This window comes from Diplotaxodon limnothrissa, linkage group LG16 (genome assembly GCF_057381915.1).
Source record: "Diplotaxodon limnothrissa isolate DT_005_m linkage group LG16, D_limnothrissa_male_GT1.1, whole genome shotgun sequence".
In the NCBI taxonomy this organism is placed as follows: domain Eukaryota; kingdom Metazoa; phylum Chordata; class Actinopteri; order Cichliformes; family Cichlidae; genus Diplotaxodon; species Diplotaxodon limnothrissa.
The window spans coordinates 33,302,132-33,326,629 of record NC_140611.1 but is presented as its reverse complement, the minus strand read 5'-3'; the positions used below and the strand labels follow the sequence as shown (position 1 = coordinate 33,326,629).

Here is a 24,498-nt window from a genome sequence, read left to right as displayed (position 1 = left end):
CACATAAGATCAACAGAACACAGTGTGCTTTGAGGTAGGAGCCAAAAAGGGTGTAGTTTGTGGGTGTGATCACCCGTGTGTACACCTGTGAGCATGGACGCGCTTGTTTTTTTAAAAGGTTCCTTCATGTAATGATCTGCTAGAGGGTGTGGGGGGGCCACTGCCCCGTCCTCCAGGGCATGAAGCAGGTATGGAGGAGATCAAAACTCCAGACATCCAAGATGTTTACAAGATTGTCAGATATGGGGATGGTTGCACTTGATCTGTAAGACAGAACTTAGACTTGTGCATTTCTAATAGTAGGACTTATTTTTGCACCTCACTTACCGCTACATCATAGTGTGTTAAATCAGTGGTGTTCAATCAGGATAAGCAGGGCAAGCACTGCTTTTTAAGTGAAATACAAAAATGAAGTGAACATATCTCTCCTTTCATGTCAGACAGGTTTCTGTCATAATGCTTCTCCCATGTCTGTTTGGATCCACTCTTTACATCACTGCCACCTTGTGACCACAGCTGGCTGTTGTCTCTGGAAGCTGAATAAATTCAGCTTGATTACGGAGTGAATGAAATCTCTATAGGGTAGGCATCTCACAGGCATCTCTGTGTCTTCTTAACAATGTCCGTAGCTTGTCAACTTGTGAGGCCAGCAGCTTTTTCTAGCTGTTTACGCATTGTAGATAAAAATCTGGCTTTTGATGGGAGACTGATGGGACACTAGCATGTTAGAAAAACCTGCTGCTGTCTCTGCTTTCCCTGCTCTGACTTCAGTTTTGAGCAGTGTTTTGAGAGTACAGAGGACCACTCTCAAAGTTTTCTCTTAGTAACCTCCACAGCCAAGATATTTAAGTTAAGAAACTAATTGTCACTGTTAGCAAATTGTAAATAGAGTTAAGTATAGTAGCAATAACATTTATATATTTCTACAGCCAAGAAAAATGCAGCAAGAGGCTGTGAGAGTGGTATGTTTTAATCTGGTCCAGTTTGTGAAGGACGATTTATTTGTACTTTATTTTATTTATTGATTTTAATTTTCTTTGCAGGGGTTGGGGATGTATCATAGTCTCCGCTTGCCTTCCTCTAACTGCAACTCTAACCTCTGTACTGCTTTAAATGCATATATATTTTTCTCGACAAGATTCCAAAATGATTCTATGGTTTACAAAGTAGCTTTTTTTGACTGACAAACATGGAAATTTAAATCAAATAAGAACAAAGAAAAGCAGAAATAATAAAAAGTCATGGATAAATAACATAATGATAAGGGTAGTTAGGGGAACCCTTACCTCTAATAATGACAGAGCCATCTCTCTGAGATTCACTCAGAGTTCCATTCAACAGCAAGACAACAAACAGCATCACACACACCCTCATTTTAGCTCCATCTGCAGCAGAAAAAAAGCACACATGTACCGTTATGCTGGGTTTGTCAATTTGTTGCTTATACAAAGAAGCATCACTTGACACAAATGGAAAATATAATTACTGATTGAGCTGCACTTCTGCATATTATGGAAATTCAATCAAAGTTTCCACAGCCAACTTTAGATTAAGTTTAATTACTCCATGGCCTCAAAGCGAATGGCATAACTGGTTTTCTACTGTTGTTTGAAAACAGCATGAAGAACGAGTAAACTCTGGATCAAGGAAAGCAAACAATGTAATCAGCAGATTGGATCAGTCAAAAATAACACATCTGATGCTTAAGCAGTTTCCCCCCCGTTTTTCTCTTACTCAGACTCTCTGGCTCTACTTTGTCTTAATCACATGGTTGCATTACTGCAGAGCCAAACAATCCTCAGTTTGGTTTTGCAACTGAAAGGCATAATAGAGATACTGAACACATGTGAAGACTTACCGTTTCGAAACATGTTGACCTGCAGAACCAAACTTCAATGATTGCTTTGCTACGTCCCAGTAAGAGTCAGCTGACGCAAACAGGTGTAGGACTTTGTCTGGGCAGGAAAGGCAAGAAAAATAAATTTATGGCTTGAAATAAGACTACAAGAGAAAGAGTGTTCAGATTCTTCTCACCTGATCTATAAAGGGGTTGTGCTTCTCAGGTCTGGGTCTCTCCGGGTGTCAGTTTATCAGCTGTGTCATCATTTCTTTATATGCAGCAGGAGGGGCAGCGGTATGTTGATATGCTGATGTCACCCACCTTTCAGGAAGAATATGTAGTGCATGCACGTGCAAGAATGGCAGCACAGCTTTCAGTCAACACAACAATCAGCTTGGAGGTTTTTCTTCTGTTGGAGCCCACAGTTGATCTTTTTAAAAAAAATCAAAAATCAAAAAATCAAACGCTACATAGACATTTTATTTTATTGCATCTAGAATTTTAGTTAAAAGTTATATTGTCTTTTGTTCTGTTTAGTTGAGCTTTTTTGGGTTGAACCTAATTGAGCTATTTCGTTTTGTCATAATCTATTTTAATGAGCTGCTATAGTCTTACCAAGCTTTTTGTTACTGGTTATTTAGTGCTTTTTATTATTTTAACTTAGATGTCATGAAGTTAATCAAAAATATACAAATATACAAAGTTAATGCAACGTTTAAATGTGGGATTGTTGTATATTTCTATTTAAATTGTTCTTTCCATAGCGCAGAGATAAAACCTTCCCTGGAGATTCAGTTAACAAAGAGGCACTATGAAAAAGCTCTGAACCAAGAGCAAAGGTGTGACTTGTTAAGGTTTTGATTGGATTATACTGATATGAAAGCTGCTGCTTGATACAATAATCTACGCCAATGGCTAAAAAAGGACAGAAAACAACAGTTTAGCTTGTAAATAATTTAATAAGACCAGTGGTGCAAATAATTTCAATTAAAGTGATAATTTAACACAGGCTTGAAACAATCTTTATGGTGATTCAGAAAAGTAAATAAATCAAATCAATAAAAAAGTCAAATAAATACGTGTTGTCAGTTTCTCTCTCCAGTGGCTACAAATGGTGATCTTAAACTGTAATACATAAAGTAAAGCAATTCTGTGACTGTGAAGCTCACAGGCTGTGAACCTCCTCGCATCGTTCAGTCTCCAGCCCTTTATAAAAGCATATGCATTTATTTACACAGTGCACACCCAGTTTATCATTACATCATGGATACATTCTTTGTCATCTCCGAAGACATGTCATTGTACAGCCTATAAATAAACACTGCTGTTTTCAAAGGTTTGGATAAATTCAACTGAAAGGGCAGTGTGTAGGACTTCTGGGGATCAGTTAGCTTAATTGGAATATAGTATCAATATTTAGCTAGTCCAAGCTAGGCGAGTAATCTCTCCTTGCAGACTGTATATAGAAGATGGACATAGCTTCCAAGTTTGAAACGTGAAATCGAAGTCAACCCACATTCCTTCTAAAGGCCACGATCTCAGTAAACACTCTTCTGATGTGTTTAGTTTCAGATGTTATTGAATACACGATAATGTTGAACCTATAAATTATGGTCAACAAAGATGCTCCAGCTAAAATTTTACAATAAGTGACAAATTAGTGAATGATGGAAATTCCAACTTATCATAAAAACCTTGAAATCTGACAAGCAGTACAATGTTTTGACTTCTCTCACTCACTATAACTCCTCAAAGACAAAAAAGATGCATATTTAATTGCACTTATAATTAATTTTTCCATATATGCTGAGATTACATAAAAATATTGATTTCAAAGATTTAGTTAAAAATGAATGTGCATGATTTATTAATCCAATATAAAAATATTTTCCAACACCATAATGCATACAGTGTGTACTTCTATATATTCCGTATACATTTTATTCATTAACTTACATAAATGTCATATATTATAAAACAATCACATCAGACCTGCTCTTCTCACTGTGACATCAGTTTAATTTTACAATCAATTAAACTTTCCAACACACCGTAGATTATTAATAATAGAACTTTTAAAAAATATATAAAAAAATATACATTTATCTATATGTTTTTTTGTGTGTGAAAATTTCAGACTAATTCAAACTGATTTACAGTTCGGATTTGCACCTCTTTTTCACTGGCTTGATTCTGTTTGCTGAAACTGCATTTAAAGCACGCAATGCATATTTCGGTTTATCCACAACGATGAATTAGCCAGTTATAAATTCCAGATTAGTACAATCAGTGCTTTTGCGCATTAAGGCAAATGCATGTGTTAACTTGCATGTTAGTGTATACAAATTCTGTAAATGTTTATACTTAGAGGCAGATGTTAGTGCATGTCACGTGTAACATACTTTATGGATTTAGCCCTGTAAAACAACAGCAATATCAAAAACACACCTTTTAAAGATAAATGTAAGAAGATTAGAAGACCCACTGTTCCACTGCTCATTTGACAAGTTCTGCAATTTATGTGGGAAACCTAAACCAACATAGTCGTACGGCAATTTCTAAGTTCCTCATGAAATTTTATATACTTCCGTGTAACCGCACATGAATTTCATGAACAAGATTTTTCATCAGTCTGATATCATATTTAAGATTCTTATTCATATGTACACAAAGTCATGTTTCTCCAGCTTTAAAGGGATTTAATTTGGATTCTGGTTAAATTTCCAAAACTACATTGTTATGTCTAGGCAACATAAACTACTGCACTATGGTCAGGAAAAGATAACTGATTGATCTCTGATCTCCGTTTGTTGGTTGCCACGTGTCAGTTCAAATGCATTTGTTTCAAAGAACAAAAACACGCCTTTTGTGAATAGTTCATGTTTTGCTGCTCAGTTCCAGTGTGTAAAGCATTATGTAATAATGCTTTACAGCCTCCTCCTCATGAGCCCTGGGTCATTACTGGTTTCTGCAAGAAAAGCGAGACAAAAATATTGATTGACTAGTATTATGGTTAATCAGCCATTTAATGCTTTGATTGGGTTAATGAAATCACTGTTTCAAAGCAATCGAGACAAAAGATCAATATGTGTTTAATACATGTTAGAAATATTTATAAACCTGCTGATGACTTATGAGCCATTATGCAAGCTGTGAGGTTTGTGAATGATTACTCAGGCTTGAAGAAAGGAACACGAAATTGACAACAGATGTACAGCGTAGTATAGTGGACCTATGATGCTCACTTCCAACTGCATAGTTTTATTCTTAGATTCTACTTGGGTAGCTTTGTGTGAATCACAGTTTAAAATATTTTTTGTTCATCTTGTTTATTTTATTTATCTAATGAGCCTCGGTCCCGCCAGTTCATTGTCTGTCTGAAACAAATTACTTCAGCTGTTGTCCTTTTAAGACCACCCTCCTGCTAATGCCTCAGCCACACTGAAGTTAAAAGACGGCGGAAACCTCCTGTCAATAGGCGAATTCAGTGGTTGGGCTTTGATCGAACTGTATTTGTATGCATTTGGTAAACAATTGTAATTAGCTTCAGTCACTTTGATTTTTCAGCAATGCATCTTGTTGCAATGGGGATTCAACCCAACTGGTTGACAGCTGGTTGTATATTCATATATAAAAGCAAAGTGGACCCACTGTCGCTGTAGCATAAGACAGCTTTCTGGTAAAGAGCTGAAAAGCAGGTGGGTGGGGCTTCTGTGTCTGAGATGACCAAATTAGGGACATTCTTTCTCCATGATATCATACAGAGCCAAAAGTAGAAAAAAACTGTTAGAAACAGTGGTTAGAGGTGTCTGAAGCTTGAGCTTTTGTGTTACAGGGATTATTTATACACATGCGGACCACGTTATTACAAACTTGGGGCATATTTAATATGAAGTCAAACACCTGGATGTATATGATGTTAATTACAGAAAATAAGGAAAGGCAGAATATGTCCACTTTTAAGAGAAAATAAGCACGTTTTTACATGCTTTATAATGCTTCTGCAAAGTATAACAGTGTGTAGAGCAAAAGCTGAGCACTGATCAAATTACAGTGTGTTCATATTGGGGTTGCTCTGGCTATGACTAGGTTGAGGACTGCTGAACTGTCACGGACCCGGCTCTGGAGGACTCGGGGGTCCGTGAGCAGGATGGACCGTTATTATTATTATTATTATTATTATTATTATTAGTGTTGTTGTTATTATTTGGGAATGTGTGTTTTTCTGCACTATGCTGTGTTGTTCGGTGTTCTACTCATTATATGTACAGGCAGGGTATGGGTGTGGCCCTGCAGGAGGACTGGCCACACCTGAAGTTCCTGCCACACATCTGTTGGTGATCAGGGCTCGTCGGGGGAGCTACTTAGGAGAGTGTTGGAGCTCCCACCGGCGCGGAATCATTGAGTTGTCTACCCAAGTGTGTGTGTGTGTGTGCGTGTGCGCGTGCGTGTGTGCGTGTGTGCGCGTGCGTGTCAGTCAGTCAGTCAGTCAGCGTACAACGGTGCAGTTCGTGTATGCCCGCCGGGGTTGGTGTTGATGGCTGTTTTTGTGGTTTTCCCTCCAGGTGGAAGAGTGGACCAGAACGGCAGCACGCACAGGGTGTGCGAGAACACAACAGCGGGGAGCACGAGCACAGACGTCGGAGGGGAGCACACACACGGGATTCAAGGGAGCATCGGGGAGTTATTGTGTTTACAGCCTTCACTGTAAATAAAGTGCACTGTTTGCATCGCAGAACCATGCGTTTTGGGTCCTCATTCCCCCACATCCCCACGGTCTGCCAGCCAGACCGTGACATGAACACTGGACGATACGCTGTGTTGAAAATGAGATATATTTTACTGGATGAGGCTCCTACAGTGATAAAAGTAAAAAAAAAAAAGAAAAAAAACCTCCTGTGATTTAAGGTTCACATTTTTTCTCTTAACAAGGGAGGCCTCAGAAAATATTGTTTCTGGCTCTTTTTAAAATTCTTATCATTGACTTTAGGTACCTTCAACTCAGAGACAAAGTGTAATGCAGACATGCATATTTCTTCAAGCAGGAAGCCAATTATATTATTCAAAACAGCCACATAATCACTGATGCCATTATTTTTCTCTCTTATCAAAATTACCCTGAGATTTTCCACCATTATATTGTGTAATCAAACATCCCAGCGTATGCACTTAATTTCAGACAAAGTAATTTTAACCCAGTATGAGATTTAACTCTTTCCTTTACCAACAAAAACATGATTCAGGAAATGTGAACGTGTGCACTTGATTGGGGGAAAAAAAGCAGGAAATGCGTTAAAAAATGAAATTATTTCAAAACACCACAAAGCTAGAAACCACCAGCAGCTCAAATCAAACAAGCAGTGAAAGCCTGGTGTGATCAGCACGTGAAGAGTTCATTCCTGATATTCAAGGCATTTTACTAAAGGAATTTTTATTCACATTTGGGAAAATGCATGAATCCACGTTTTGTGATGGAGGTTAGTTGAGAAGATTGATATCCACTTTCATGGATCCTTAAACTTTGCACAAATCCACTGGAGCAGCTCAGGAGCATCTCTAGCATCCTCACCTTCAGATGGAGTCTCGTTTCACTTTATTTTGTTTTTTTATTTATCCATATTCATTCATGACATGGGACAAAATGCACAGTGAGCAGGTTTACAAAGCAGCTTTTTTTGACTGACAAGTTACAAAAACCTTGAATTAAGCTTTCTGAAAGTGAGGGCTGGATCTGACTGAGTAATTAAGGGAGACTGCACAAGCAGGGATTTGACTTTTTAAAGGTGGTATTAAACCCCAGCCTGGATCGATTACTGTATAAAAACGTATTTTAGTATAAAAGATCAGTGTGATTAGTCACCCACTGCTTTATGTCGACCTTTTCTGAAGCCTCAAAATGTGCATGTTTTGCAAAAAAATAGGATGCGACGAGGAAGGGCAGGCCTGACTGTGACTGCTCATTGGCTAATCACTTGTGATTCATAACTTCATAAATCGGCTTTGATACCACACATAATTTTCAATTTTGAAACCTTGTATTACCTATATATACAAGCAGACTTAATCTTTTTATTCAATATGACCCAAAATTAGTGACTGAGCCCATAAACTCAGCAGTAAACTATTTCCAGAGAGAGAAATCTGTTTTCCTATAGACGTCTAGTAGTGGAGTGTTTTGTTGACACCACTCCAATTGCCATCTGGTGGCCTTCAGATAAATCAGCCGCATGTTTCCACATTGATTTTTACATTTCGGACCTTTACCTGAACCTAAATATGTTGCTTTTCCTAAACGTATCCAGGAAGTTGTAACAACCACAAGATAAAGTTAAAAAATATCATCACAGTACACATTCAAATTTAGCTTCACGGCTGTAGATCTCCCAACTTAATGTAAAATTAACTATGACAGTGGAATCAATCTTCTCACATAAAAAAAATTGGTAAGCATCGAATGCCAGTTTTGTTGCAGCACTTTTTTTTCTCCAAATGGCACTTATGTAGTTTGGGAATTGAACTCTTCACAGCACCCAGCACCGTAGGGTGGGGTCATACCGCACAGGCAGCCCTGGTCTTGGCCTTTGCCACTGGGTTCCTCTGTGTCAGTGAGCCCCTGTAGAGGGAGTTCCTGGTAAACCTGTCCACCTGGTCTGGAAACATACATCAGCTGCATTGTACATTGTATTCTACAGGCTCTATTTTATCAAAGCACAGTTAAAAGTCAAATTATGGCTCTTTTTGGGATTCAGTCCAGAATCTAATAGTTAGAAACAAATGTGATGTTTCAAAATCCCAGATGTGGGATGCTGAAAATAAGCTTATTGGAAAACTTTGATGGGAAAGTAAATTAGAAACACTCTATAAACTTTAAATAACAACTGGCACCAAGTCCAAGAGCAGGTTACAAAAGCACTTGACTTGAATTTGGCCTAAAAAGAACTTTTCAGTAGCAAAGAAAGATAAAAAAAATAACATAATATGCTAAAAAATTAGATATACTCCCTATTCTTTATAAAAACAACAAAAAAACACAATACTGTTTAAAGTACAAGACACATGGTAAGTCTCCACTCAATGAATCAGATGAAGTGCTATCCAGCTGGGAAAATTAAAGCCATAGTATAACGAGGACACTGTTCACTGAGTTATAGAGCAGCTCATCATGTGTTCTAAGTTTCAAAAGGTTAAGATGTTCTGAGTTAGCTGTGATGCCCTGGGGATCGATCTCAGGGGCAGCAGTGTCAGTTCTTACTTGTGGGAAAGTTGTAGGAAAGTCTTTTGGCTTGGATCGGGATTGCGGACTGCAAGACAAAGCAGAAGGCAAGGAGAAAAAACATAAATTTAGGATGTGGGAAAACTTTTATTCTATTAGCATTCTGGCACCTCGATGCTTTACAAATGTTCATCATAGGCAGACCTACTCATAGAAATCACATCTGTGGTTATTTTGAGAGGCAAATCAAAGACCATCGTGCCACATAATCACAGAAAACACGTTGGCTCTAAGAATGACGCCTGTGTCCACTTGTTTGATTTCACACAAACATAAAAGGGTGTTGTATAAGAAAATGTTTTCTGTCATAACAGTTTTGGATATGAAACTCAGTGATTTAATGGTGTTACCTTTCTTTTTTTATCCGAGGACATGCCGGCAGCGTTCAGGGCAGCAATCCTGCTCTCGATGTCAGACACCTTGGAGTAAAAAGAAAGAAATGACAGGATGTGCCACAACTTTACATCTCTTTGCATTTTCAATACAAATCAAACTTTACTTAGCCTTTAATGTAACCCTCACCTCACTCTGGGCATTCTGGACATTAGCTGCTGCTTGAGCTACTTTGTCTTCCAGTTCAACCAGTAATGCAGTTGATCCTTTGAAGCTTGCCTTTGATCCCTCCTCTAGGGGGTGACCCTTCCTCTCCAGGCTTTCAGAGGAGTCATTAGCCTGGAAGACAAGTCCAGTCAGAAAGCAAAAATTTTCATTTTCAGGTAAAAAAAAAAAACAACAACAAAAAAACTTAATGAAATTTGAAATGATGTCATGTTAACAAATTATGTGATAGCTAAATGGTGCCACTTGATTGGTACCTGCTTACAGTGGGGTCTGAAAAATTATGTAAAATCAAATGTACCAAAATCTGCAGTTCTTCTTCGTGACCACCGGCTCAATAAGTTTGGTCCCACGTCCATTTTCCTGATACTAAAAGCCAGTGTTACCTGATACTTTAAATACATTAAATTAATTGAGCTAATGCTGGCTGAACAAACTTGTAGTGAAGTGATGTGAAAACATCATGACTCATCAGTGCACTGCAGCTTAAATGGAAGGAACTGCCAGTGAAAACAGTTGAGGAAACTTAGCACGGCAGCTAAGCAGAAGTTATTAATTTAATTCGTCTTCTTTTTCCGACAATCTGGGAGTGATGGTTGCAGACGAAAAATAAACCCAAGGCCTGAGTGACTTGATTTATGATTCCAGTGTGCACTTGAACCGATTTCCAGCAGAGGTCGGCTGGAATTTCATGAGCCATGCTGTTTTTAGTAAGTGCAGCAAGCCAGATGCTCACGGCTTATGTCTCTTTCTGTCAGTAAACAAACTGGTAATGAATGCTTGCGCGTACATAAAAAAAACCTGATTTCTTATAAAAATGCCACAGAATTTGTACCTTCAGAGATTCTGTCTGCTGAGGCTGCTCCTCCTCGAGCCTGGAGACCACGATGCTGGCTCTGGATGTTGGTCTGATAGGTAGTTTGGAAGGCCTTGGATCCGCCTGTGGGCTCCTCCATGCTAGGATTTCTTGGGAGGAATGTGGTCCCTCGGGCTCGTCCTCATCATCAGAGGTCAGGCTATGGTCACTGATATTGTCTGTCATCTCGTGCAACCTCTGTCTTAGCTGCTGCTCTTCCAGGTCCACTTCGTTCCACTGAGGAAGAGGAGAGGTGCTGCTGGGAGTGGGAGAAGTCTGTTTGGGAACAAAGCACAGACAATGTGACTGAGACAAATCTACACAGCATACGGTTAATGTTTTTACTTTGGATCTTGAATGACTGGATCGTCAACCTAATGGGAATTGTTATACTGATTTAAAATGTACTGCTAGAGTGAATGCATGATGTATAATACACAAGTGCTCCATCACTGATTATGTTTTTCTGTTTTCATACTCCAGTTTTCTTTTCCAGGCCAAAAACAAACAGACTGCAGTGTACTTTGGTGGCCTCGGGTACAGTCCATGTAATTATAACCTAACATACTCGTTGGATTTGAGGGAAACTTTGCAGGATTTCCCCTGACTTCCAATCAACCATCTTCTATCTATTATTCACTTACAAATATTATTTTGACAAATGCTTCACATTGCAAACACGAGAGCACTGCTTTAATCTGATCTGATTGGTGCCTAATGTATAATAGCACACTAGCATTGTTTTGCTCATGAAAAGGTTAAACGCAAACCCCTTTGGTGGCTCCATCACTTCATTTAGACATAGTTTTACATCACTTTGCTTCACTGCTTCATACAGACATACCCACAACAGTGACGGGGAGTGCCACAGGATGCTCGAAATTTTTTCCACATGTGCAAAAACCTTGTTGCATGTGTGGCAATGAGCACTGTCAGCATTTAGGCCTAGTAAAGTGTAACCAAACTTTTCTCCAGCACTATCACTGAGAGCAGAGTCTCTGTGCTGCAGTGAGAGATGGCCAGCTTGGCCCCTCACAGAAACAAATCTGTCTTAATCTCACTACAAACTAGAAAGTCGCTAAGATAAATTGCTATCGTCTCAACTGATATTCTTGCTTTAGGAGATTCATAGATCCATAACAACTTGTTTTCAGTTTGCATGAAAGACAAGTGTCATTTCTAACCAATGTGTGACTGTGAAGATGTAACAAGGATCCTTAGCTAGACTTAAACTAGGGTCTATAAGTCCTAACCTCTAACCTAGCATGTTCAGAACACGCATATAGGGTTATCATTTGAATTTCTCATGTATCATTCAACGATTTTCAACTGGAAGATTGTGCATCTGTTGTACCTGTAGTTCTTATTTATGTGGAGTATTCGAATAGAATAGACAGATACAACAGAAAGTGGGCAGAGCTTAGTGTACCGATTACAATAGACACATTCATTTGTCCAGCTGTGTTCTGACCACTCGGTAATGATCCTAAACAAGAACTGGAACATGGATGTCTGAAAGCACAAGAACTCTGTTTTTCCTTCACTGATCACATGGACATTAATGCAGACTTATCGCGTGCAGACAGAACAGTCAGAACATAAGATATATGCAAATTGATTTAAGCTGTGCTTTGCCACAAGAAAAAGAGGAAAAGCATGAGTCAATCAACTGCTGCACTTGAAGTTGAATAGCCACTAATTAGCGACTGAGTCTAAATTCTACATTCGTTTCTGGTTTGCTGTTTTTGCGGCTTGGCTCAGTCTGTGATGATACTGATGTGGGTTTGAGAGCTCACGGCCCAATTAAAGACAGACACTGAACCCACTGAGATCACACATTTGATTAGAGGATGATGAAATATGAGTAAGTGTGTGTCTCCTTTCTTTAGCACAATGCATGAACAATGAGTTAGTTTTCTTTATTTGAAAGAAAATACCTTCAAAAAAATCAAGTTTTCATGCAGGTACATCAAGTGTGTTTGTCTTAAAGTTGCACTGATTGTTTTGGCCACTTGAGGGCGGTATAACAAGTATAACCATGACCCTGACAAATTGTGACTTAATAAAAGTGAAGTTTGCGTGCACTTTTAGCTGGTACTGGCATGGCATCAAATTCAAAATAGAAAATTATTTATAAAAATAAAATAAAATAGATGTAATTTGTCTTAACTATTTTCATGTAAATTTAGGCTTTAAGTGATTTGAAAATCCGCTAGTCTGTACATTGTTATGCTAAAATACTGCACAGTGTCTCTAACCATGGCTTTATAGATGTAAACAGGTTCTTTCAGTCTTTTAAGCTTCACTCATTTCTTTCTAGGCTGCTGCTGAGATGCTGATCATGAAATTTTGGCAGCTGTACTCTTGACACCTGATAGATTTACCTGGTCATATGTTGAGGTGACTTTCTGCTCCAAGCGGTTCAGAAGAGTCTCAATTGCTGACATCCGTCTGTTAATGTCAGTGATCTAAGAAAGAAAGGAAGAAATAAATGAAAGTACATATAGAGGCAGAATTAAGAAATATTAATTCATAAAACAAACAAACCCCAAAATAACACAAAACGTAAGGAACATTACAAAAAATGTATAGTTTTCAAAACATGAAAGTACTGGACACTTAATGGTTTAAATGGTACTGCTCACATCTATGCTATGAAAGCAAATGCATGTCTTAAACCACTCTGACTCATACTGAACCAATCAAAACACAGTGGCACCAAATATGCAGATGGTTAAGCTACAGTTTCACATGTTCTCATCAGAGTGAGCTGTCTGGATATCAACTCGTCCCCAAATCTGATTTCACCATATTTCATCAATGTCTAAATTTACTTGGATGAAAGAAACCAGAAAAATATATTTAAACTAAAAGTACTTAACCAAATTCACATTACACTGCACAAAATGCTCTTCGTGTACAAAACTGAAGACTAAATGTTCCCTTCGATAATTGGCCATAATGGAATAATATTTTCTCTACACGAGATCGCTCCTTGGTACATGAAGAATCATATTTAGGTCAGGAAGTCAAGCAGACAGTCATCTGATGCACCTTTGATGTCTTGCCACAAGAAAAATTCCTCTCACAGTTCATCCAAATTCAACCTCCTAAAAAAAATCCAAACTCTTGATACTAATATTAAACTTAGGCAAACAACCTAAACATAATTATTTAACTGCTGTGGTGCATTATGGCTCTCAGATGGTCAGGGGGGATTGATGTTAAAGGCAGAAAGAGAAAGACAGTAAATACAATTTTAAAAAACACTGGAAAATCAAGGTTTTTTTTCTATAATTGTTCATTCTTTTCATCAGTGCATAAGCATGAGTTGTCATTACTCTGTCACCATTGACTGTAAATAAAAGATGCAAGTAGCCACTCTAAGTGTTACATTTTGCTATGTTGTTTGTTCTTTTATTGAAACCGTATGTGATGAGCGAGGTGTGGCCCTAAATGAGAAATGGTAAATGGTAAATGGCCTGTATTTATATAGCGCTTTACTAGTCCCTAAGGACCCCAAAGTGCTTTACATATCCAGTCATCCACCCATTCACACACACATTCACACACTGGTGATGGCAAGCTACATTGTAGCCACAGCCAACCTGACAAAGCTACAGTTTTATAATATGTGATGTTGTAAAGCAAATCCATATAGACATTATATTCTGTAAAAAAAACCTTGAAACTAATGACTGAGAAAGTCATGAGGAAAGTCAACAGATCAATGGAGCCAAAGGAGGAGTCCTTTGGCAGAGCTGTACTGGCTCCTCTTTTTAGTTCTGGACATTTTTATACAGAATAAGCCTGAATAAACCTGCGACGCAGTAGTGAGCACTGTTGACCAGTTGTGTTTAATGTCTTTATTAAATCTATAAATGTACTCATTTAAAACCATGTAAACATATAAAGATAGGGTGACATTTAGAAGCTGACAGGATGCCTGCAGACCGTGCAAGAGGGAAGTCCAATTGTAATTATTGCAGCTGTGCAAATATTTGAATGCAAAGTTCAGACACTCCCATATATTGATAATGGATAATATTATGTGAACTCTCAGTTCCATTAACTGCTTTGTTTTCACTGAGCAGGTATGTATTTACTCTAGGTTTTATATTTATCTCTGTGTTTTTATTTCTTGCAGGATGTTGGGAGTTTGCTAACAGGACACCACCTGTGGCACTCCCATCTTTGGAATTCTTGCAAAACTAATTATGCAATGACATGTGTACACCTCCTCTAGGTGGACTATAACTTGTTGCTTGTTGTCTCTTTGGCTACACTGATGTAGAAACATTGATAACAAAATGTTAGCAAAGTCCTCAAGACTTATATTCAAGACTTTGAGTCAGATTCCATAATATATGTTGCATATTTTTGACTGTTGTTTGATTATTTGTTGAATTTATAAAGAAATCTGAGACCAAGTTTTCAGGGACTGTGAAATGACTAGGTTTTACCATAAAACTGTTTGGTTGGCTTGATTGACGTGGTGTTGCTATCCATAATCTCATACAGCTGGGTTCAGATCTGGTGACTGGAGGTCACAGAGGATGATTCATATGATTTTCATCAGTGAGCTTTTGTGCCTTGTTTGGAAGTGTCCACATGTGTTATGCTTCTCTGCTCTTTCATTCAGGCTATTCCTTTAATTTTTCCCTCTTCTGTATATTAAACATACCGTAAAGTTTTTACCTCACATGTGCCCTGGGCTTATACAGTCTGTGCTTGCTGACTTATCTTGATGTTCCACAAATAATCAAATTGCTGATGTCACTCGGTTCTATTGTTGGCCTCCAAATCAATACCAAGACAACAGACAGCAGCACCTGTATGCAAGATGAGTGACTGTTGTCAGATGAGAAATGTCACGTCTGGTTTTGATATCTGACAAAGACATGTCTGGGCTGTATGTTTTCCACTGTATCCTGTTTGCATGTCTCTTCAGTGTGCTGCCCAGCTGTGAGACAAATTTACCATGACACAACTTATCGAAGGTATAAATCAGCGCAGGGAGACAGGTAGGCTGGATAATTCCTTCTGTTTTCATGGCTACTCACCATCACAGAGTTTAATTGCTTTCTTTGTTTTTATATTCCTTATCTTTAAAAACTGCAAAGAATCTTTTTATGGCTCGAGTTATACCTCCATATAAACTCCAGACTGTGTTTGAATCACCTCAAAGACAGATGAACTGAAAACTGAGATTCACAAGGATAAATCCAGACATATTGATTAGTGACAGCAGTCAGCAAAGCAGCCTCCTCAGACTAATGGTAAACAAAGTCTGTTTTCTATCTGCTTCACAAGAACAGAACGGCCACGGTTACTGCTTCAATCCTTTCCAGGGACTGTGTTTAATACTGACACATAAATAGACACTGATGTAATGCATGTAACCTCCCTCTGATCTAGCAGCTGTCTCCACGACATCACTCAGCACGTCAGACTGAAGAACTTGTGTCCGACTTCCAGCATGCACTGCTTGAAAGGCTTAAAATATCAGCTTGTTATTTGTGTTCTTTCTAAACTGTGCCTCTAAAGCGACACTGCAATTAATGTATGTACCAGATCAGATCAAATGCTGAGTTTGGTATGAAGTTTGAACCCATACAACCCATTCAAAACAAGATAAAGTTTATCATGTTAACACTACAGTTTGTTGTCCCATTTGACCAATGCAGGTTTTAAAATTAGATGAATACAACCTCTGATAAACTGCAAAATATGGTCATTCCGGACAATATGAGGGACATAATTCTGCAGGGAGAAAAATTATTCACAGTTAGAAAGTATTGAGAACAGTCTTTTCAGGAGTGGACGTCCCAACTAATTTATCCCAAGGTCAGTCTGTGCAATGCTGAGAGGAACTGCAGAAAACCAAAGCGCTACATCTCAGACTCTACAGGCCTCATGTGACATGTTAAATGTTAAAGTTCATGACAGTACAATTAGAAAAAGACGGAACAAGTATGGCTTTTTTGGAAGGGTCGCCAGGAGAAAGCCTCTTCTGAACATGGCAGTACAGCTTCAGCATCTAAACAAACCACAACACTTCTGGATGATGTCGTTTGGACAGACGAGACCAAAGTGGAGATATTTGTCCATAAATAAAGAGCACAATGTTTGGGGAAAACCAAGCACAGTATATCAGCACAAACATCTCATATAATCTCATATACACTGTCAGCGCGGTTCTGTAGGGCTGAATTGGGCTTGTTTTGCAATCACTGGAGTCGGGCACTTTGCTGTCATTGAATGATGCGAGGCCATCTATCTGACAGCTACAGAACAATGATTCCAAAGATTATGACTGCAGTTCAATTCATAATCCCGAGTGGAATTAATAACAACAATTTACTGAAAGTTATTCTGAGCTGCTTCAATCAATCCAACACCATGTCTCAGTGATCACAGATTTGAACCATGTGATTTTACTGCATCAGCTGAATTTTTCTGCTTTCCTTATAATGATTCACCAGGCCTACCCTTTTCCAATTTCCCCTACCAACAAACAAAGTGAACAGAGCACAAAAATAAAGATTATCCAAGAAAAAAACAAAACACGGGCATTAAACTTTTATGATCATCATTAAAACCACATGGATCGTTAATAATGTGGAATCTCACAGCTTTACGTTTTAATGTCTGGCTGTGTTCATTGGTGTGGAATGCAGGCAAAATGTATATAATAAGCCAGCAACTTTCCTCCACTCACAGAAACCAGACGTGAAAGACGATTTATGAGTGTCTTAAATGAGTGTAATGTAATGACCATTTCGTGTGATGTTAATATGAGGCATATGAAAGACCTGTGGCGGATGGTTGGCTGAGCTCAGGCTGTCCTGAGATGTTTGGCGGCAGAGGCCTGAATGCAACTGGTAGAGTGGGTACGGCTGGCAGTGCTCATCCTCTTCTTCTTCTGAGTCCTCAAGGCCAGGCAGGTAGACGCTGCTGCTGCATCGAGGGCCTCCGATGCTGCCGCTGCCACACGAGGAGTAGCTGAGCCGGGAGATGGAGCGGGATGGGATTGTCCGGCTATCTGAGTACACCAGGTCATCTGTGCAAAGCAACCTCTTTGTCACAGGTGCCATTATACCAGCAGTAAAATAACTACAATGCTAAGTATTATAAGTATTATAAGTATTTTTCTTTGATCAGTTATTCATTACAAAGTAACAAACAACAGTTTAGCACATTATAATTACTTAATTACTAAATTCAACAATTCCAGTTACAATTGCAAATAAAACAATTATTTTTGTTTTATTTGCAAGTAACACAAGTTCTTGTGTTACTTATAAGTTCCTTGATTATTTTAATATTTAAAAAAAAAAAAAGTTTTATTTGTTCGTTTGAATCTAATTTCTACCTTGTTGTGGAGTTATTTCAAGGTCCAGCTCTTTATGTTGTTCATCCATGATCTGATGAAACACGGTGGCCATATCTGCCTCAGCAAGCATCGACTTCCTCCCGCCTACATCCATGACCATGATGTCACGATCACCCGGCTCCTGGAGGTAAGAGTGGAGAATTGTGTGCAGGTTATTCCCTTTGACTTCTGCTGCTTTTCCGGCTCAAGTAGGAAAAGCCTAAATTTACTGCTGCTTCACATTCAGTCCAAACAGCATACATTTACAGCAGGAAAAAACCACCTGAAACAGTTCACTGCATTAGAAAATCTGTTCAGCTAATAAATGGACAAGATGTGTCCATGTCTGCACACACAACATTTGGATGTACACAAAAAGGGTTATTGTGGCCAGATACGAGAATGAATGATGACAGTGCTAATACAGTACTGTCTAGCCAACACAGACAATGTTTGGCAAAGACAGAGTGCAGAGGCAGATGGTCTTTGTTATGGATTACAACATGCAGATTAGTTTGTTTTGGAGGGATGCTAGTTGTGGTTAGTTTAGTTGTCTAGCCTGTACCTCATTTGAGGGTCCTCTTGATTGGCTGAGGTAGTCAACGTCCAGTTTGAAATCAATGGGATCAACAGTTAACTTCCTTTTGACCTTTTTCATCTTTGGAGAACATGAAGGGGAAACACCATCGTCAGCAGGGAGGAGAGAGGAAAGCGTAAAGAGATAAACCTCTGCCATGACAAAAGGCTGTTTGCTCCATACACTCAGAAAGTGATTGACTTGTCGCCCTTTAATGTACTGCCGCTGTAGCAGAACTAACACAAGTATATACCTTCTACTGCTAATTAGCCTGTTATAATAGATTCGTATTGCTTGTAGAGACAGAAGTGGACTTTTACTTATGCATGATGACCAAATACTAAGCACTAATTGCTTCCCATGGGGCTTATAGTCACATTTTTTTTTTCCTTTTAACCAACAATAGTCCAAATACACAGGCCACCTTGTTAGGTACACCTAGTTCATCCTGGGTTGGACCTCCATTTCTTTTTAGATGATATCATCATATCTCCATCACATCTCTACTGGACTCAGATGAACTCAACATGAACTCATTATCATGTTGCTGTCATGTATTATAATTGGATAATTAAAGATTTGCATTAACAAGCAGCTCTGTGTGGCTTTAAGTGTATGTGTAGAGTTACACTTAAATACCTGGCTAAAAACAACAAGGCTATAATATTTTAGGAAGGTTTTAATAGGGCATACATAACACTTAAAAGCTCAGGTCTGCAGTAAAATAAATATGATTAATACTTATTTTATTACATTTATATCTTTTGTTTTATTTATTCATTTATTTTTGGTGCCGGTGCATGATTCACAGATACATGCACGTGGGTAAATATTTTAAATGAGTTAAAAGTAATGCTGAAATGAGAGACGCACACCATGGGTTCTTTGGATCTTCTAGGGAAATTTGATTTAAGGGTGCATATCCATGTTCCAGTGTTGACATAGCATCAGGGTCACTGAGTCTCTACCAGCTCCAAACACTATCTAAACTGAACTGTAGCTTCTCTGAGCAGGCAGAATGTGAGCCGGTTTCCTTACAGGGAAATGTCAGAAGGTTCAATACATTAGGCTGTTTGGAACAGCAGAGGGCACTGTGTCTAAAAGAAACTTGAACGAGGGATCCAGTGAACAGCAATCTGTTTCTGTAACGTCCATCAAAATTAAGATTCTTTAAGATAAACATATATAGAAAAAACTGCAAGGGTTGGAAAAAATGCATCTGGAGACCCAGCAGAGCCTGGGAGTCCTGTCATTTCTCAACAGTCAGCACAATGATTGAAAATAAACAAAGCTTAACTTCTACAGTACACACAGAGTGTGGTATAAACAATAGTAATCTTCATTTTATGATGAATTCCAGTGGAATCAGTGCCCCCACACCCACCCTTATTTTCTAAACCAAAGGCTTGCTCAGCTCCGGTCTGACTCTTTTATATATGACAGCTTGGTATTTCCCCACTGCACTCTGCAGCCAGTGCTGGCCTGCCCGTGCCAGGCATTCCAGTCCTTCACGAGGGGCTGGCCTAGATCACTAAGATAACCTGTGAAGAAAGCACCTCTGCTTTTTATCAGGAACCAGCCATCAGTGGGAATTAGTGTTGACCAGCGCACACTCGTGCAAAAACTCCATTGATTAAAGAAAAAAAGAGCAAACATGTGGATGCAAAATTAAGCTACAGTGAAGTTGTCTGTTTTGCAGATAAGCTTTGATCACACCTGACTTAAATTCCCAGTAACTAATAAACAGGATATTGCCTCTTGTTTTAGGAAATGCTTGCAGATCTCCACATGTCACATCAGCAAATAACAAAATACCTGCAAATGATTTTCTCTCTGCACACACTAAATTCATTTTTTGTTTTATGATGCACATCAATTGAGTCGCTCCTGTTGGCAGCAAACTCACTTAAACTTTACAACCTGAAACACAGCTGCATGCTGTCTTTTTATGTAATGTGTTAACAGAATAATAAGGCAACTCCAGAAGCTTGTATGTTCTCTCTGTGGATGTTAACTGTAAGTGTGAACATTAGTGAAGTGTCTGCATGCGTTCAGTAAGATAATCACCCATCTGCCTGCTTTCCTTGCTGCTAGTCTGTCCATTACATCACTACCAGTTTCCCACGCTGTCAGTCTCAATATTGACATCACTACTCTTTGAGCCAATCAGCCTCCACTCTGCGTGGTTTAACCCTGTGCTCTCCATCATTCTTCTTTTCAGACTCTCAGTTGCTCAACCCGCCTCCTCCCCATCTCTACCTCACCTGAGTCCCTCAGAGCTGCACCCAAGCCTCAGGCTTCATCTTCACCACCAGCGTCAAGGCCACTGGGATTCTGTTCTGCTGTGATGGGTTACCAGTCTACTCATCTAAGACAACAATTTGTCTATCTCAATAAATCATGTTCAGTTCTTTTAAATGATCTCTCCTCATCAAAATAGGAATGATTGTTGTTTTCTATGAGTTAGCACTGTGATGGACTGCTGACCTGTCCAGGGTGCATCCTGCTCAGTGATAACTGGAATAGACTCCAGCATTGCCAGAGTTGTACAAAGCTTAACAACATGCATAAATGTATAAAATCTACATGTAAGTTGTGGCTGCATTGTGAGCTGAACAGTCAAAAATGACTGATGTAACATGATAAGCCAGCAAGTTATTGCAGTGGTTAGCACTGCTGCTCCACAGGAAGAAGGCTCTGAGTTTAATCTATGAGTTTTAGGAGGAATCTGTGTCCTTCCACCTTTTAACCAAATTTAGATCCAAACAAATGTCTTTACTATGACCTCAGAAGGTGTTTCCTCATTTCACTTTTCATTTTCCATCCAACTCTCAACATTGTTCAAACATTTAGTAAGGCTGCCCTTAAAACGATTTCAGATAGTTGTTAAAATTGAGGGGAATCTACTGCTAGTTCTTTTAAGATATGAAAATGATTTAAAAATGAGCTGCCGTACCCTTTGGTGTTGTTGTGAGTCTGTTGCATCCATACTGTGCTCCCCATATGCACCTATAGACAAAGAAGGAAGACATGGCAGTGTTAGAATAACCAAAAAAAGGTTTTTTGTTTTCCAGTGTGCATGCATTTCCAAAGATACCATGTGACTGAAACCAGAGTCACTCCAGACTACAGAGACCTCTGTTATTGTTAACCAGTGGCCTTTGACCTTACAGTGTGAACCTTGTTTACAAAGTACAGCAAGAGAAAGCAAAAGCAGAAACACTATGGACTGTGTTTCAGTCCCTCTTTATGAGAGCGTTTACGAGGGAGCTGCATTTTTGCAGTGTGTAACAGTTCCCTCTTGAATACAGCACGAGAAAGAGGGAAGAAAATGCTGGGAACAACAAAAACTTTACACTGAGCATAAAAGCAGAAAAAGATGAATATTCATATTTTTAGATTAGTCTTTTAGTTCTTACTGTTAACTGCTGAACTAATTTTGGGGCTTTTGCTACATTTTGCAGAAATTATCTGCAGAAAAAAAAACCCCGTGACACACACACACAACTGTGGAAATACAACTACAATAACCTCGTAACATAAGTTACACTTTTTATGTTCTTGAGTCTTTCTGACTAAACCTTCCCTGGCTCTGCTCTTTTACTGTTGATATGCCAGTGGCAATGGGAGCCAGATGACTGTGCCAGACTAACCAGAACCTTTAGGTCTGTTCCCAAACCGCTGTGCCCACCGCATGTGTGAGGCATTCAAAAACACCAAAGGGATCGTTGTAAATGAACGAAAATGAACCTCTCTTATTTACTGTATCGTTATGCTTACAATTATCATCACAGATGTTCCTGTTAAATGTTAAGGTACCAGTTAAAAAAATATATGTATCCATAGAGACCACACATGGGGCTGAATTAGGGGAAAAATAAGTGGGCTCAAATTGACTCTTGTTAGTGGTAAAATGGTGAAAAATAGATTTATTTAGAACAGTTAAGGTGAATCAAAATGAAAACAAAACAGGTACTAAAACAGAACCTGCCTTAAGTTTCTGTTGTACAATTACAATCAAATAAACACAGCCAGGCAAACAGGTAATGCACTGGAAGCAATAACTGAACAGATTCACTGAACGAGTTTTATATCTGACATTCAGTCAACTTAATGTCAGAAACTTTTTGCCTGACCACAGAATGAGTCCATTACTCATACAAATCTCTGAAAATAGTGAATAGAAGTTAGAAATGAGCTTTCTGATCATGTTTATAGAAGACCCAGTGAGTCATTCATCGTTTTGATCAAATGTGAGGTCTACAGGTATTTGTAACTTTGCTTCTGTAGATCATCACGTGTAGTTGGATAATTGACTGACAAGCAGTTTCGTAGCTGCTGGTAGAAGCAGCAGGATGAACTGTGAAGTATAGCCTCAGTCAAATGCTGCCAAACTGACTGGACAGAGATTAACGGTGGAAGTGGGTAACAACCCAAAACAAAATGTAAAAGCAGTGTTTCTCAAAGTTAAGGAATGGGATATTTCTCAATGGCATGCAAAGAAAATCCTGTTTTCACTCTGAGAGATGGATTGCACATTCCAAGATGGTGCCTTATTGGTGAAGACAGAAGATAATCAGGAGCACAATTACCAAAAATAAAGAAATAAATGAATGAAATGATAATTATATAAATAGATAAAAATAAATAAAATAATAATAAAATAAACCACAACTTTAAAGGGGATAAAATAAAACTATCTTACTGAGAATTCCCAAATGTTTATTAGATCCGATAATAAAATGTCACATAACTTCATGAGTGAGTGAGTTAGCATTTAGCTTAAAGCAGAGCTGTAGCTAAGAACAGTTTAAATACGCGACCAAATCAAAGCAGAATATACTAAAATAATGAAAGCACCTTTTGGTTATATTTAAATTTTGGAAATTCAAACATATTTCTGTCTTGTGACAACATCTGACCTTTTCAGTATACTTACTGTGGACCTCAGGCATGCTCTGTGTGTCATACTCACGAGGCTCTGGAAAACAGAAGAGCAGCGCGCACATGGCTTATTAATTTGCATTTAATTATAGTTTCATATAAGTGATCCGATTCCTGTAATTACTATCACATTGTTCTCCTAATTGCAAATCTAGACGTAATGACATTAGGTTATTAACTGCAATAAATAGCTCAGCAAACTGAGATAATACAGGTAGTCCTTATACTTTCCACATAAAACAATAATCAGAAGCAGCAGTAGCAGCATTAAACGGCAGAGCCAAAGTGAGAGTTAGCCAGTGGACTGAATTAGACTTTTGTATGTGAACAAGACTCTTTTGTAAGTATCAGCAAAGAGTGTGAGGACAGGATGACACCCTCCGAGCTCTGGGGGCCCAGCGGACCATAGAATGCATACAGCAAAAAGACAGTAAAAGAATGTGTGCCTATGTGTGGAAATGCATGTTGATTTCAGTCCAAGTGGTCACATGCTGAGTTCATTTTAAACATAATACATCTGTTAACATGCATTTTTATGACTGTATTTCACGGCTACAGCTTGCATCTGTGGACACTGTGTGCTAGATTCCACATACATACACGACAAACATTTTGTCCTCCTCCCTCCACTTTTGCTCTGCTTCTGGTTGGACGAGCCCTGCAGGACCGAATCCTTCAGTTCCAGGCACAGAATGGGAGACATGTGAGTGAATTATCACAAGGCCCACGGGAGCTGCATCGGCCAACCAACTTGCTCTGTATTCCTTCCCAAAATCCTCAGGGGTGACTCAGCGTAAACAGTACCAGAGGTCTCGGCTGTTTCTATATAATTCATCACATTCGCTCATCTCCTGATGTTGTGATCTCAAAGGGTAATCTGTTGTGAGTAATAATGCTTGAAACTGACATAAAGTATGCTTCAAGGATCACTTGTATCATATGCTGTGGGTGTGGCCTCAAAATGCAGCGTGAGCAAGTTCAAAAAGAGAGGAAAAATGGTTTTGATGAGGCCTAATAGCGTCACTGGATCAGACTTTAAACCTGAGCTGCACACAATAAACAAACAGCATTTTCC

The 24,498-nt window shown here is 38.8% G+C and overlaps 1 protein-coding gene across 2 annotated transcripts in view; it reads right to left on the bottom strand.

Annotated features, from left to right (window-relative positions):
* Positions 1-4,781: 4,781 nt before the first annotated feature.
* The window catches only part of mlphb (melanophilin b), a 40,185-nt gene continuing 20,468 nt past the window's right edge, over positions 4,782-24,498 (bottom strand). Inside the window, exons 4-15 of one of the 2 annotated variants that reach the window (XM_085374739.1) lie at positions 23,402-23,460; positions 21,436-21,474; positions 18,462-18,560; positions 17,903-18,041; positions 17,343-17,590; positions 12,912-12,995; positions 10,507-10,803; positions 9,636-9,785; positions 9,464-9,532; positions 9,093-9,141; positions 8,396-8,490; positions 4,782-4,808 (exon numbers count right to left, since the gene is read on the bottom strand). In XM_085374739.1, the coding sequence (XP_085230865.1) occupies positions 4,782-4,808; positions 8,396-8,490; positions 9,093-9,141; positions 9,464-9,532; positions 9,636-9,785; positions 10,507-10,803; positions 12,912-12,995; positions 17,343-17,590; positions 17,903-18,041; positions 18,462-18,560; positions 21,436-21,474; positions 23,402-23,460 (1,355 nt within the window). Of the gene's footprint in view, positions 4,809-8,395; positions 8,491-9,092; positions 9,142-9,463; positions 9,533-9,635; positions 9,786-10,506; positions 10,804-12,911; positions 12,996-17,342; positions 17,591-17,902; positions 18,045-18,461; positions 18,561-21,435; positions 21,489-23,401; positions 23,461-24,498 lie in introns of both variants that reach the window. The other variant, XM_085374741.1, reaches the window with a different exon arrangement.